Source organism: Cupressus sempervirens, chromosome 4, assembly GCF_028749045.1.
Source record: "Cupressus sempervirens isolate cs-2001-9-10 chromosome 4, ASM2874904v1, whole genome shotgun sequence".
Classification (NCBI taxonomy): domain Eukaryota; kingdom Viridiplantae; phylum Streptophyta; class Pinopsida; order Cupressales; family Cupressaceae; genus Cupressus; species Cupressus sempervirens.
Window position 1 is genome coordinate 806332337 of NC_143121.1, and position 16435 is coordinate 806348771.

Genomic DNA, 16435 nt, shown 5'->3' on the forward strand with positions numbered 1-16435 from the left:
GCATGCCTCTGCGTGGCCCTTGGGCCATGTAGAGACATGACTCTTTGGAGTCATCTATTCTGATCATATATATATGTGCATTCTGGCCGCAGGGAAAGGAATCAATCTACGACATTCCAGTACTTGCAGTTAATAAATAATCATTGTATGAACATTGCACTTTGTTGATATTGTTACATCAGTTATATATCACTTCAGTCATTACAGTATACAGTTCAAAGAGGGAAGATAAACTGTGATCGCTGCCAAAGAAGAAGTAAATACATTCAGCACTATTCAAGTAAGATATTCTCTGCAAGCATTTATTTTGTAATTGTTTTATCTATCAGAGATCCACAAATCTTACCAGGCTCCAACCTCAATCACAACATTCTCTAGCATTAGAGCTAAAGTTTTATTTGTTTTTACCTTGTTTGAGGCATCCCAGGATTTAAGAAATACTATTTGATCCTTGCAAGAAACCAAAAAATTGATGATGGTAGGGTTTCTTCCATCCGTCCATTCATCTAAAAGTATGGTGCAGACATACTGTTTCCATTTTAATTTTTGTTCTTCAACCACATGTTTAGCCTTAGAAACAACATCTTTGAACAATCTACAAGTACAAAATAAAAAATGACATTAAGTACAAAACTTTGATAAAAAAAAAATTACATTCAACAAAAATAAGTAAATTGTAAATCTATAAAAGTATTAAAATTTGAAACAAGCAAACCAACCTCCCACTCAAGTTTGTAGGAGGAGGTGGCTTGTAGCCCTTCCCTGCTACCGTACCACCAGTCACAAGATTCAGAAAATATGGACTTGCTGCAACATTGAAGGCGACGTTAAAAAATCATCGGCACATTGAATGTCAACTTGCCGATGCACATTATTGTTTCATCTAGTATCCTCCTGTGATGGGCTATGTTTCTGTGCACAAAAAATCATCAAGAGAAGATTTCTGTGGTCTACTAGAGCTAGTGGAAGTGGAAGATGAGTGGATGGTACGTGTGCAGATCTGTGGGCCAAGAAGAGAGCCCACTATGCCCTCATCCGCTGCTGTTTCTTCATCAAAGTTGACTGGGATACCTGGTCACAATCCACATTATTTCATTATGGCCATTGGTTTATCACAATCCAAAGTTCAAACTTCAAACTAATAACGCTGATTTGAAAATAATAAATGATTCTTAATGGGAAACGTCTGACCTCAAGGCCAGTTTAGCCACTTGCGGAAATGAAAAGAGCTTCCAATCTGCTTCAAATCCACTTGCAATTGATCTAGAAAGCTCCTAAGCACTATTTATCTCCTCCACAACCCTTCTCCTCTCTTCCAAGTGCTTTAGAATGAAAAAAAAATGAAATGACATATGTTTCTGGGCGTTCCGTTTTGATAGTCGCCGCCTGTGGGAAAACAGTAAGTTATTGTGGTAAGATGGCGATCTTTCAGCGATATATTGCCATTTTCTCAGCCAAGATTCTGGTGCGAAACCTTGAGTTTTCTCGCTGCACTGAAAATCTCGCTAGACGTTGGTATATCAGCCACTTCTTGGCAATAATTTGAAGTTGAACCATGGTTGAAAGTTGAACTACTCTGTGGCAGATTTTCCCACTGTATTTGCAAACATGTCATTTACTTTTTAAAATTTAAATTTTCCCATTTGATTTACAAGTAAATGTCACTAATGCATTATCTTTATTGAATCCCACTACTTTGTAATGTCCCCAAATAGAAATAAAGGGAAAACAACAATATCTACAAAAATATGCAAGAGAAAATTCTGAAATTTTATTTGCAGATTAAGAGCTCTTCAACAAACTCAGATATAGACTCAGAATTTTTTTGTATTTTTTTGCCAATTTAAATAAATTTCGGAATATTTCTAGGTATGAAAAAGTTACAGAAAGCACACTAAATCTGCCCAGAACTTTTAGAAATAATTTACCTTAATTTTTATTTTATTTTTCTGAGATGAATATGGTCAACAATATACAGATTTATGCTAAAAAACATCAGAAATATCTTCAAATCCTTAGCCACCTTTGCAAAACCTTCAAAAAATCAACACTAGGTCTCACAATGACATTCCACTTGTTGATTTATTTGTTAGGTTCAATGATGATCAACAATGTCAGATATATTGCTGTAGATTCTCCAAATCCTATCCTGATAATTTTGAATCACACCTTGACAGTGGCCGCCAAACTTGATGAGGAAATAGAGCTCTGAAAATGACGTGTAAGGGCATCACAGATGAAGTGTTAAAATTTCAGACTAATAGCAATTTAAAATTAATTGCTCATGCAGAAAGATGATCTCTGATTATTTATTTGCAGACAAGAGTAAGGTAATTAATTATCTTTCTTAGAAAAATTGATAATTTGTAGAAGAAATATATCAACTTATCTTTATGCGAGTGTTTGAATGCTCTGGTATGAGACTATTGATCAAGCCTTGTGTATGTGTTTGACTATTATTCTGCTTTGTCTGTGGTTATTGATTATTCCCTGACAGCAAGTATTGATTTAGATTATCTTCCTTTGATCTTATGTACCAATCAGTATATCTGCCTTTGCCGAATGCTTTATATTGCAAAGTAATATTTGTATCGAAGCATGTAATGTGTTCCAATGAATGTGTTGTCGATGATATGGGTGACTTAATATATATACCTATATTGGTGGTTGAGGCTACAAACGGCATGTCTCAAGAATTGCACCCGATTGGTAATATATTGATCGGTTATTTTTAATGTTTAACTACAGTTTGTTAATAGTAAAGACTGATATAGTTTGTGTAATACCATCGACTTATAATGATAAATTAATCTGATTTGTCATTATGTTGACTAATGTTAAAGCTGGTAATCGCATAATGGCTTTATTAACATTTGATTGATATAAAAAATGATACATGTTCTCAACCAATATTAGAAACAGTGATCATCAGGAGCTGGAACAATGGAGGATATTCTTGATTTAGATTAATGTTAATCTCTATTATAATAATCATAGCCAGTATGATATTAATGTTTAGATTTGATTGTTCATGTTAATTATTAGAGATGTGAAATCATAGCTTATCTAAGACATTAAATGATTTATATAATCTATGTATAAGAGGGATATATATATATATATATATATATATAGTTTAAATAATCAATTTATTTATTTCTCAAATAATACTTCGTATTATTCGAGACATCATTGTGAATAGGATATGTAAGCCGCCTGAAGCTAAGTTCAACATGAAGCTCCTCTACTGTAATATACCTTCCCAACTAGTAGGATCCCATATGTCTCTTTTTAACTAGGACCACTAAACCTCCAGCCAAGAAATGACAACAGCAATGGAGATCGTTTGATTACATTATGAGCTTCAGGGAACCCTAGAATGCTATATAGCAACTCCCAAAAGAATGATTCAAACTCAGCCATAGTTTCATTGCAAGCCCACTCATATGTGTTAAATAAAACCCTCAACAATGAGCCATAGGCAATTTATTTCCAATGCCCCAGACCCTTTTGGCGCATGTTTAATAAAAATCACTCAAAGTCAGCCATGGTTTCATTGCAAGCCTATTCATATGCGTTAAATTAAACCCTCAACAATGAACCATAGGCAACTTGTTTCCAATGCCCCCGACCCTTTTGGCACATGTTTAATAAAAACCACTTAAGTACATGTCCCTTAAGTCATTAAACTCAGAAGTGGGAAATATTAAGTTCTTAGGCTAAGAGTAATTTAGCTTGCATAAAAAGATATGCCTACAACTTAAGATCACTTAAGTAGCTTAATTATTAGTGCCCACAACTTAAGAATGGAATAGAGAACTAGCCAGAGACTTTGACACATGCCCAATGATGCTCTAAGTCTTCTTCCTATTAGGTAGTCCAAGGAAAGGATAGCCAGTGCACTGTTAAGCCTTATTGTCTGAGTCGGGATGTTGCATAGTCCTGGGACCAGCAGAGTTTCAGTTCCTTTTTGAGCTTCAGCTTTCTATCACATCATTTAATGCTCCTTTTTCTTTTGATTTTCTGGTTTTGGATCTTGCACCACAGTTACTGTCTCATCTGTGCACATTGATTCGACTTCAAACTTCACAAGCACAAAATGACAAATATACAATTTGAAATAACTAATTAGTAAATTACATAAGTTCAAGATTCGAGATTCCAGTGCAATTTGAATTACAAAATCAAAACTTAGTTCATGACAATGTTGATCAATCAAGAGTTTAGGAGCAAAAAGGAGCAGAAAAAGAGCTTTAAAAAAACAAAACAAAAGAGCACATGCTGAAATAGACATTTAAGTGATTTTTGGTGTGGGAATGGCCTTTTGACTGTGGGTTCATCTTGAATGCTTCCCAGATGCTTGCAGGAAGCGCATCCTGGGCCTGTGGATGCTTGGTGGATGTGCTGCAGTGCATCCACAGGCCTAGGATGCGCTTCCTGCGAGCGTCTGGGAAGAAGCCAAACACATTCATGCTTCCAGAGGCATCAGCATTAGCATCCGGCATGAGGAAGAGAGAATTGGTATCAAAGCTTCTTAGTATAAAAATTACATCTGAGATTCTATTTTATTACTTTATTCATTCTGGAACATTCTATGTCTACCACCAAGGATAAATATCCTATGGCTGGAATTTCTTTATTATTATTTACATTATGAGTATTACGTAGGTGAGGAAAATGTGGCCTGCTCTAAGCCTACCACCAATGATAAATGTCCTACAGCCAATAGTTCTTTTGTTATTATTTTCATCATAGCTATTGCTTAGTGAAGAAAATGAGAACTGCTCTGTTAAATGTTTCTTAATTTTACCTTCTTTTTGTGCAGATTCCTGTGTCAAAGGTGCAATCATATGGTGATTTGAGGGATGTGTTGATGAAGAGAATTTTCCTTTCAACATTGCATTTCCGCATCAACAGTAGATATAAGGTAATGTACTTTCTTCATGAGTAAAACATGTTTATGGGGTTTGTTCATGTAATGCACTAACATATTTTATTTTCAGTTTTCTAATTAATGTATGAATTAAAGTTATAATGACTGTAAGAATCAGTGGGTTCTATTCAATCTGGCAATTTCTTGCAAATAGTGTCTGTTGTACCTATGATCAGCTACCCTTACAATCTTGTTCTGTAAAATTCTAGTGTTAATGCAGCATTATGTTTTTGCTATTTGGTTGGCTTTTAACATACGCATGCTTTTTATTTTATTTTATTGATTAAATTTTTCCCATTCACGTCCTCTATTCTGATGGTTTTGTTAAACAGAGTTCCAATCCTCCTTTTACTGCAATTGAATTAGACCACAGTGACTCAGGGAGGGAAGGTTGTACGGTAAGCACACTCACAGTGCATGCAGAGCCTAGAAATTGGAAAGATGCTGTGAAAGTTGCAGTTCAGGAGGTGTGTACTGAAACCTTTTAGCAGGTTTTTGAATGATACTTGTGATTTGAGATAGAAAGTGGTCTACTTAAGATTGTATCAAAATGGCAACTTCCTAGATTTGTTAATGTTTATCAGTATCTTGAATCATTGATTGTAACCTATTTTTGTTTGCATCAAGTATTTAAATTTTTTCATTTGCATTTGGTTTAGGTTCGAAGGCTGAAAGAGTTTGGGGTCACAAAAGGGGAACTTACCAGATACATGAGCGCTCTTATAAAGGACAGTGAACACTTGGCAGCAATGATAGATAATGTCCCATCTGTTGATAATCTGGACTTTATTATGGAAAGTGATGCATTAGGCCATACTGTAATGGATCAAAAGCAAGGTCATGAAAGTCTTCTTGCAGTTGCAGAGACAGTAACACTTGAAGATGTATGAATCATATAACTGTCTTATTTTCTTCTGAGCTAGTATATAATCTTAAATTTGAAAACTGTCTTATTTTCTAACGAGCTAGTATATAATTTTAAATTTGAAAATATAATCACTTTCTAGTTGCTGCTAGTGTTTAGTTTGATTGCATGGCCTTGAAGGTAACTATTTTTAATTGCCGATTCTAAAAGGTATGCATTGTGGCAAATGTTTGAAACACTTTTTTAAATTGAAGACGATTCTGTATGACTATAAATTTTGACTGGCCTTTTACACCATATACACACTTTCTTCAAGTGTCCAGAATTCACATTGGATTCCCTAGACATATGATGAACACTTATGATACTTTATAGAAGTCTCGCAGATAAAGTAATAATTGTGGCAAGCTATAAAAGTAGAGGAAATATTAGAAAGAAACAAGGATATTATATTAATGTCCATAAATAATCAAAGTACACTTTTCTATTTTTTGTTAATTTCCTATAAAGTCCTGTTTGATCCTCTTTGTTGTCCAGTGTCATTTCAAATTAGACAATCTGAATAGTATCCCTTGTACCATGCATAAGCACAAGTATTTGTTGGCTCAAAATTTATAATCTTTTTAAGCTCATTACTTTGAGTCATGCCTTCATCAATTTTGTGATCTTCAGTTGTCTTTGGCTTATCTATCCGCTCTTTTCTAGTTAAAGTTTGACGAATCTAAGGAAGTTGCTTCCTTACTTATTGTTTGATTCTTGAGATCAATTATATAAATATGGCCTTTGTTTTCAATGGAGACTAAGTTCTTCTCTTATGAAATAACAATAAAGTTAAGTAGAAATGCCTAAATTTGAATGATTATTGTTTGCCCAAAAAAAGATTCCAAGCACTTTGATCCTTGTTGATCTATTCCTACCAACTAGTTGGCTCACCAAGACTTTTCCAAGTGTCTTCTAGAAGTACATTAATGTTAGACATGCTGTCAATAATTGTGCTAATGAGATTCGTTCCAAGGATCTCCATGTGAACCATTGCTAATTTTCATCACTTGGTTTCTTGATGATGGATGTTTAGTTAGGGTTGCTCATTATTTCTAGATTCTTAATGGGCGATAGCATGCATTGTCCCATCTCAGTGAGTTATAGCTTGTGATATTGCTATTAGGATTTAACTGTGTGATTTTGAGTCAAACTCATTGACCCATGTTTCATGAGTAGTGATTCAGCATGAATCCATCTCTCATGAGAATAAATGGAACACTTAGCACTCATTGGATCTAGGTGATGCTCACAGGGGTGAAGCACCGGGACTTCCTGGGAGGTCACCCATCCCAGTACTACTCCAGCCTAAGCGCACTTAACTACGAAGTTTCCTCTATGGTTAAACCCAAAGCTTGCTACCCCATTTGCAAAACCTTCACCAAGTGTTGTGCCTTATGAACCATTAATTAGAAAGCCCCTTAAGCTCATCAATTGATAAGTAGGAGATAATTTCCACAGCAAGGAGTTATAGCTTTCCGAAGTTTAGGAATACTTTGAAATAAGTACACTACTTTATTTTAATCTACCATGGTGGTTTGAAGTGTATGCCATGTAATAACTTAATTGGATTTCAATTGATTTACTGCTACATCTGCAGCTGAGTTGTGATGTTTCTTAGCCATAGCATGTCATGCTTCAACACGGTACTATATAAACTATCATTTTTTTAGTATGTAGGTCTGGGTGTCTAACCTTCTCTACTTGTGCTTGGGCTCAGTAATAGCCAATACTTCATTACAACTACATTATCAGGGTCACTATGTCTGCAACATTTGCTAGGCAGTCCCATTTTGTGTTGGGTCTTGTGGAAGCCCTTTGCAAAGTGTACCCATTCACTTTGTTGTCAACATTGTATGGATGGACAATTTTTGGAACTGTACTGTATTTGACTCTGCCCTCGCTTTATTTGATTCTGATAACTAGTTGGATATGTGCTTTTGTTAACTGTGGTTTTTATCAAGTGGACTGCTTTTCTTGTGTTAAAAAGTATGTGTTCTCTTGTCAAATTGTACAGAAACTTTTTAATTGAATCAGCCACAACTTAGCATATATCATACAATAGTTTTTAGGACAATTTCTTGGTGTGATTTTTTAGTTTACAATCAACACACCAATTTTCTTTACCTTCTTTGGTGTCCTTCAGTTCTCTCATCATTTTCCGCATGTTTCTTTGGAGGGCCTATAGTAACTCAAGTTCATTGTCACTTGAATCAAAATTGACTTTTCTATTCTTTAAACACATGCTATTTTACTTCCACTTTCAATGTCCACGAACCGATTGTATGCCTTCTCATATGATGACGGAGGAGTCATCTACATTTTCTTCCAATGTAAGGGCATCAACTCTTAAATAAACCATTATTTTTATCATGTATCTGTTAGTTTCTTTTTTAATTGATTGAATTACTCCTTAAGCCTCATATTATTAGCTCAAATGTTTCTATGTTTAACTTGTTTGATATCATAGATTTTCATGAGGATGTCATTTTCATCCCTAAATAATTTGAACTCTAATTCAAACGCTTTCCTTTTTCTCTCCCATGTTACTTTCTCAACATTAGAATCTATGTCCACGAACTGATTGTATGCCTTCTCATATGATGACGGAGGAGCCATCTATTTCCTTCCAACGTAAGGGCATCAACCCTTAAATAAACCATTATTTTTATTATCTATCTGTTAGTTTCCTTTTTAATTGATTGAATTACTCCTTAAGCCTCATATTATAAGTTCAAATGTTTCTATGTTTACCTTGTTTGATATTGTAGATTTTTCATGAGGATGTCATTATCATCCCTAAATAATTTGAACTCTCGTTCAAATGCTTTCCTTTTTCTCTCACATGTCACTTTCTCAACATTAGAATCTATATTATATGGTTATAAGTTATATAAATTATGTTTATGATATGGATATTTGTTATTATTATTACATATATTATGCTTGCTGTTTCTCCACACTGCACCCTTGTTCCCATATTTAAGTCCTTGGTGTCCCTGTCATCAAAATTTGTCCCTCCTAAAACCTGTCTCCCCATCCCCATCTATTTGTATTGGATACCATATGCATATCTGTGTCCATGCAATTCTGGTAATAAAATCATCAACCTTTGCTATAGGAAAATGCAACCTTCTTAACAAAAACTATTAAAACTTTGATAAAGGAAGATTTAAGAGTTGTTGGTCAACTAGAAATATAATGAGACGGCGTACATTAAATGGCATTGGATCTTTCATAACCTTAACTTAATGGATATTGTAATAAATAATTACTCTCATTTTAATACATACTGTTGATACTTCTTAAAAAACTAATTGTAAAGTCCCTTGTTAATGTGAGAAACAACTACTCATACCAAAAGATTGAAAGCCTAATGCGATGTTACATATGACAATCGATTTTTCTTCCTCTTCTGTTCTATAAAATAGTTTGTAATTGAAATTTTGATAACTTTTAGTATCTAAATATCATTAATGCACTATGTAGCTTGCATTGCACAATGCAATGCAATCAGCGATATGAACATAAATGAAATCAAAATAATTATATTCCACAATTCAGGGGTTAAACTCTTCCCCCCCTTTATTTTTCTGCATTTTGGAAATCCAATTTGTTGATTTAATTAAATCCCAATCTTTAAAAAAAAAAAGAATATCAATCCTAAAGAGCTTTCAAGAGCTTTCATATTTAGAAATACTAACAATACTACTTGTGTATTTCATTGATGATTAGTTGAGAAGAGAAAACTTCCCCAATGGCTTGAAACTCCGTGGCCTTTCTCCATATGGGGACTTGACTTTGCAAGCTCCCAAGGTTTGTAAGATCAAGATGGGCACATGTTAATAATTAGTGCCATATAATACTTTCCTAAGCAGGTAAGAAGCCACAAGCCACACTTTTATCCAACATCATAAGATTACCTTGTATGATGTTCTATTAATGCTCTCTAAGGGTCACAGGTTGGATTAGTTTCAAAAGGCTGGGCAAGGGCTATTAAAAACACAGGTCCACACTTGCCTTGAACCATTTGTTGAACCCATGAATTTTAGTTTGTTAAAATGTCATGGAGACTAGAACCCTTGTTTCTCTGCAATATTACTTTGCTACTTACAGTTGGATTTCCCTACTACAAAATGATCTTGTGTCTAATGAAAGAAATTGGATTGTTAGAATAATTGTTAGTTGTTGTAATTGAAGCTTCCATTTGAGCATTAGATAGAATATTAAAAAAAAAATCAGCTGATGAGTTGCATGATTATGGTATTGTTATGCTTGTTATCGCAGAACAGACATCAGTATATTCTTAGAATTGGAAGACCCTTTCTTGTAGGCAGATTATTTCTAGTGTATTTTTGTGATTTTAGCAATTCTTGGATTGCAGTGTTATGGATCTGTATGGTTTCTTCTTTTTTGTGGGAGTTTCATATTTATGATATTATTATGTAACAAAACTGATATTTTTTAAGAGTGTATAAATCTAAGCTATGTTTGGGGCTTCTGACACCTAGCATTTTTGTGCAGGTCAATTCTGCTGGAGCGAAAGTCTTGGAGTATATTGCAGATTTTGGGAAACCTACTGCACCTCTTCCTGCAGCAATTGTTGCTTGTGTACCAAAGACAGTGCACAAAGACGGTAGTGGAGATGTTGAATTTCGGATATTTCCAGAGGAGATAACTACTGCTATTAATGAAGGCCTGAAAGGACCTATAGAACCGGAGCCAGAGGTATGATTATTTGACCTCTTTTCCTGTAGCAACTTAGTGACATAAAGCTGTACCGATTTTAGTTTGCCTCGACCTTTCATTTTGACATTATTTTCTAGAGTAGAGACTGTGTTTTAGAAACAATGGTGTCATATCTTTTGTACAACATTCTTTGGATTATTTTAATGCCCTCTCTTAATGTCAATCTAATGATAACACGAAGCTTATCTTGAATTTTTACAGATTTGTTATGACCCAAAGTCTGGGTATGTATATCATGAAATATTGTTGAAAAGTGCAACAAGATTCAGTTATTTATATCTATTTATTTCCTGCATCAATCTGGTTCAGTAACATTGACAGGCTTGTGTTATCAACGAATTATACTACAGCTTAATAGACCTCTATTTTCTCATCGTGTAAATCAAATGTTGCTTGAAAACTCCTGGAATGCATTTTTCTGATTATGCTATACCTATATTTTAATTTTGCAATCTAATAGCAATTTACCATTGTTATTATATCTGATTGGATCTGGTTCAAATCTAGCCAGTAGCCACTTTTTTGGACTGGCTGTACTTCTCGGATTTGATAATGACTTCACTATTCTCATATAAGTTTTTACCAGTTTGTTTTAGAAAAATCCAGATTTCACAGTTGTCTTGGGCCGTAAAATATCTTACTTTCTTGTTATTGAGGATTGGAATCTCAGCACTATTACTAATAACTTTACAAATCCTTTTATGCCTGTTATATTCTGGTTGCTGGCTATTGTGAGTCCCCTTAAAGAATATTGTTAGAATCATTGTGTGCGTGCTGTAGAAGATTGCCATGTTCCAATCTTAATTAATTTCATAAAGATTATTTCAGACAGCTTAATTGTATGCATACAATGAAGTACATATTTCTAGTTTAATCATGTCCCCAGAAATAAGAAACCACTGACTTTGATTTGTCATCTTTGAATGTTCATTAACGTAATCAAGGTTTTTGGCTTTTAGCCTTTTATCATAAGAAATGCTGTGAGTTGAACACTTTATTTTTGGTGCCAGAAAGTTATAGTAGAATGGCTTGACTGTCCTCTCTTCAAAAGCAGTCTACACTGTTATAGCTTATTTTTGAGGCCATCTTTTGTAAAATGAATTTGTTAGAGAGGAGAAAGGTAAAAATAAATTTGTTACACATGAGTTTATGATGTAATTCCAGAGACAAATTTGAAGGAGATCAGATGTAATGGGCACCCTAGAAATGCCCAAAAACTGAACCATCTGCTGATAGGAATTTAGTCAAATAATTTGCATCCAACTTAATTTCTCCGTTAAATGTTTAAACTTTAAACCCCTTTATGGCTCCGGAAATAAAATGTTTGTTTGTTTTTGTCTTTCTATAGATTTGAAACCACATAACATGAATAAGAAGGAATTTATAATAATATGCAAACTGAAGATTGAACTACTGTTGAAATAATATTAATTTTCAAACTAATAAAATCAAATGCATAGCAGACTTTTCAACTCACCAATTACTCCAGCATTATAACATAATGTTCTAGTAATGACTTCCCATCTTGCTGCTACAGTAATATGAATAGTACTGTGCTACAATGATGTGAATAGTGTCATGCTACAGTAGCATAAATAGTGCTGTGCTACAGTGCTGCTACAGTAAAATCTGCCTTCAATCAGTCCAAGACCTTCATAAAATCATCCCTTCAGAATGACATAAGCATCGGACAAGAAACGGGAATGATATGAACAAACATCCAATCTGCTTGTAGTTGGAAATGCGCCCAATCTGGCTGTTAATGAAGCTGATAGCAATGAATTCCAAAGGCCAAACCCCAAGGGAATGACGTCTAGAATGTCACAAGAGAGGATAGATGTCCTCTAATGCCGAGAACAGATCTGCAACTCACACATCAATTTTATTCTCATATTCAACCTGCCGAATGAAGCCACTAATACTCCCTTTTATTCTTTCTCCAAGGGTCGATTCAACTCACATGAGCAATGTGGGATAAAAGATGTGGAATATAAAACATATTAAAATAATCACTTGTCTCCCTTAGGCGCCCCCTTTGATTTGTACACAGTCCCATAAAATTTTATATTAAAGTAACGCTTTAATATTTTACAACTAAATTAAATGTTACTTTAATAATACTGCAGGCATACAAATATATTAGCTATTGGATTCCGAACAACACGAGTGATAGCTCATTGGAAAGCTTTCGCTGAGGAGTATCAAATCCAATCACCAAAACTAGCTTCCCCTGGGTCCTGTTGACTTACTAAAATAGTATGCCTGAGACTGAGTAAATCAACTCCGTTTTGGCCCAAACCGGAGATGACTAGGCCAAAACACTCTAAGATCCTTTAAAACCCTTCGTTAGCCCTCGGGACCATGTAGAACTAGGCTAACGCGCACACACTTGGTCGACTGCTAAAGTTGGGACATTACATTGGATGGGACAGGAATTACAGGTTCTGTTTGTGTTGTCATCTTTCTTTTGCATAAAATTCATGTGCTGAACTTGTCACAAATTTGAGCACAGTAAGAAGTTAGTTTTGAAAGTTGGGAATTGTTTATGCTCTCTCTATTCAATCTTCACAAGTATTGAAAGGGAAATTATGGTACGCATTTTGGATAAGTGAACAATTTGAATGTAGTTACCATGGTTACAATCAATGTGGAAATTCTATCTCTGTTAGAGGTTTTTTCACTTCACTATTACAAATTACAAAATAGTTCTTGTATTTGAATTTTAAATCTGTTGACCTTTGTACTTAAACTTTTTATGCATTTCAAACATCTCTCTCCTGCAAAAAGGAATCTCACTATTTTCATAAAGTAAGTTGTATAGTAAGACATTGCACGTATTAAAGAGTAGCTTGGATGTGCTCTGTGTATTCTTCTTGAGAAGTAGAATTCTAAATTATTTTTCAGTCTGAAGTTCTATAAAATAAAAGAGCCACTAATAGGTTAGGATCTTAGAAAAATGAGAAATAATGGGCATATTTTTTGGATTTAATATCTCTATTAAATTTTCACATCTGGAAATATTTTTATTTTCTTATACTGTGAATGACTGGGAGTTTGATTTTGATGGAATAATTGGTTTTCATTAATTGCACAATACTTTTGATGGCCCTTCAGCTGGAGGTGCCTAAGGAACTCATATCAACATCACAGCTGGAACATTTGTGGTTAGAACGAAAGCCATCTTTTGTTCCAATCGATGAGGATGGTACTGTAGTGAAGCTTGTTGATAAGGACACAGGGATAGTACAATGCCAACTTTCAAATGGCATTCGCATAAATTACAAGGTATTTATATTCTGGCAGCATAGAGCTAAACTTTAATTTTAATAATTTTTTATATATTATACATTTTCTAAACTGTGTGTGCTGGATGTTTCAAAAAATAAAGGTTTCCCAGAATGAAGCTAAAGGGGGCGTTCTGAGGCTAGTTGTCAGTGGAGGAAGAGCTAAAGAAACTCCTGATACCCGAGGTGCAGTTATTGTAGGGGTTCGCACTCTCAGCGAAAGTGGAAGAGTTGATGGGTTTTCAAGGGAACAGGTATAACATTACCACAAACAAACTGGCGATTGGGGGATGCTTAATATGATTTAGTTTTTGTTCTTGTTTAGGCTTTTGGCATTATATGTGTATTCAGTCCATCATATTTTGCTATTCAGAAGATTCACATGGATGGCGTCTTGAGGCAATGGTCTGATTACAATATCAATTATCTAGAATAATATCAGAATTTCATCTTTTTGGTTGATCATGGATGGATTGTTTACATGGAGGGATATATGCAAAGGCTGATCTAGCTGTCTGTCATGAAAAAAGATTTGTCATTTATTATTGTTTTTATTTGACATCTAGAATTAAATCAGTTCTTTTGAAGAAAGTTGATCCTTGTCTTATACTTACGTGCCAATTTACAGGGTTATCTATGTTGGATTTGAGTTGAACTGTTAGTCTTTTTGCGCCCAACTGTAAGGATAAGCTTGGACTGTAGTAGCAATATGCAATCATGAGAGCCTAGCTACTACGGAAACTAGCATTAGATTTTTCAAGTTACCATTTTTTCTTTCACTTTGAATTATATTTTCTTGATAGTAGGAATCATAATCAAGTATATCTTTTAGACTGTAGAAAGTACTCATGTGATATAGACTAGAGAGGATTTATATTTTCATGGGTGAAACATAATTAACAATTAAATCAGCTGTTTCTGAATTTGTGAATATGGTACTCATGTGAAAAGATTATGTTCCCTTCTTGCTTATTAGAATAATTAAATAGAAAAATATCTCCAATTTCCAGAGTTGGAAACACCAGAAGATTTGAGGCAAACAAGCACATTTTTGTTGCCTGGCGACTAGTTAATGCTTTCTTTGAACCTGTGGAACTCATTTTTTGGTTTCAGAAGATGGAGAAACCTCTTGAATGTGGGAATGTGAAACAAAAAGCACGTGATGAATACAAATAAATCAGCTAAGGAATTGTCTGGTTACCAGAATCAAGTTTTCATTAATTAGATTAAGATTGTGAAGGAACTATGCTATAAGTGAAGTCAAGCATTATTTGTATGTTTTCAGTAAAAGGGTTTGTTATTGTAAAGTGGGCACAATGGTCTATATGATAATCATAAAATGTTAAGTACTGTAGGTATGGATTATTAAGAAAATTATTCTTAGAAACAGAAATCTGTTGTGCATGTCTTAGGCCAAATCATGTTTGTGTGCTAGCATAGTAGCAGAGGGGGCCTCATATGTAGATTTCTGTGACTTTACTTTGCAAATTAAAAGCCATAATATTTGGAACTATTATGTGGCCATGTAGGTGGAATTGTTCTGTGTCAACCACCTTATTAACTGTGCTCTAGAATCTACTGAGGAATTTATCTGTATGGAGTTTCATTTCAATCTAAGGGATGGTGGAATGCGTGCAGCTTTTCAACTACTTCATATGGTGATTGAGGTATTATTTAAACCTTACTATCATCAATTTTGAGTTTCGTACTTGTTTGGTGCGTAGCTTTCTATAAGTCCATTTAGTTTATTTATTTTCAATAGCAGCAAGGCATATCAATTATTGTTTTCAATTTATTATCTATTTTCCAAATTTGTTCATTTTATTTATTTATTTAGACTGTATTATATCAATTTCGGTTTTCTAGTAATTTGTTATGGATCAATTTTAGTGTTCTGGCAAGCAAAATTTGAAAAAAAATAGTAATAAACTGTATTTTTGTTTTTTGTTCTTTCAAATATTCTTCATATCAGGCCTTTTGTGGGTGATAATAACATTTTAAACTAAGAAGAGGGTTACTGAATTAATACATATGTAATGATTCTAATATTGTTTGTTGCTTCCAAATGGGTTGATATAATATTCCATTAAACTAGCAAGTTGTGTTCTATACTAAGGAAAGGATGTATGAAAAACCTATCTTAATTTGGTTTTGGAAATTTTGAGGTCAAGTATTCTGTAATTTTCACCTAAGAAATTTTTGTACTTTGTGTCTATGCAGCACAATGTTTGGCTGGAAGATGCATTCGACAGGGCAACACAGCTGTACCTGTCGCATTATCGTGCCATGCCAAAAAGTCTAGAGCGAGCTACTGCTCATAGAATTATGCGTGCCATGTTGAAAGGGGATGAACGCTTTGTTGAACCATCGCCACAAACAATTCAGCAGCTGAGCTTGCCTGTAGTGAAGGATGCTGTGGTGAAGCAGTTTGTAACTGATAATATGGAGGTATAGTATGTGATCAGGCTGCCCATTGGCTCTCTACATAGCACATGAGGATAAACATTTCTTTCCCTGTATTGATTTAGTTCATAAAAAATCCTTGCACTGAAAACAAATGAATGA

At 34.3% G+C, this 16435-nt stretch overlaps 1 protein-coding gene across 2 annotated transcripts in view; it reads left to right on the forward strand.

Annotated features, from left to right (window-relative positions):
• The window catches only part of LOC149563845 (Insulinase (Peptidase family M16) family protein), a 170570-nt gene that overhangs the window by 103921 nt on the left and 50214 nt on the right, over positions 1–16435 (forward strand). For both annotated transcript variants that reach the window (XR_016364117.1, XM_089826971.1), the window contains exons 9-16: positions 4826–4927; positions 5266–5400; positions 5593–5817; positions 10362–10565; positions 13701–13871; positions 13975–14124; positions 15400–15537; positions 16091–16318. Coding sequence is in view for 1 of the 2 variants with exons in the window: in XM_089826971.1 (XP_089683097.1) it covers positions 4826–4927; positions 5266–5400; positions 5593–5817; positions 10362–10565; positions 13701–13871; positions 13975–14124; positions 15400–15537; positions 16091–16318 (1353 nt within the window). In the remaining variant the exon portion in view is untranslated. The remainder of the gene's footprint in view (positions 1–4825; positions 4928–5265; positions 5401–5592; positions 5818–10361; positions 10566–13700; positions 13872–13974; positions 14125–15399; positions 15538–16090; positions 16319–16435) is intronic.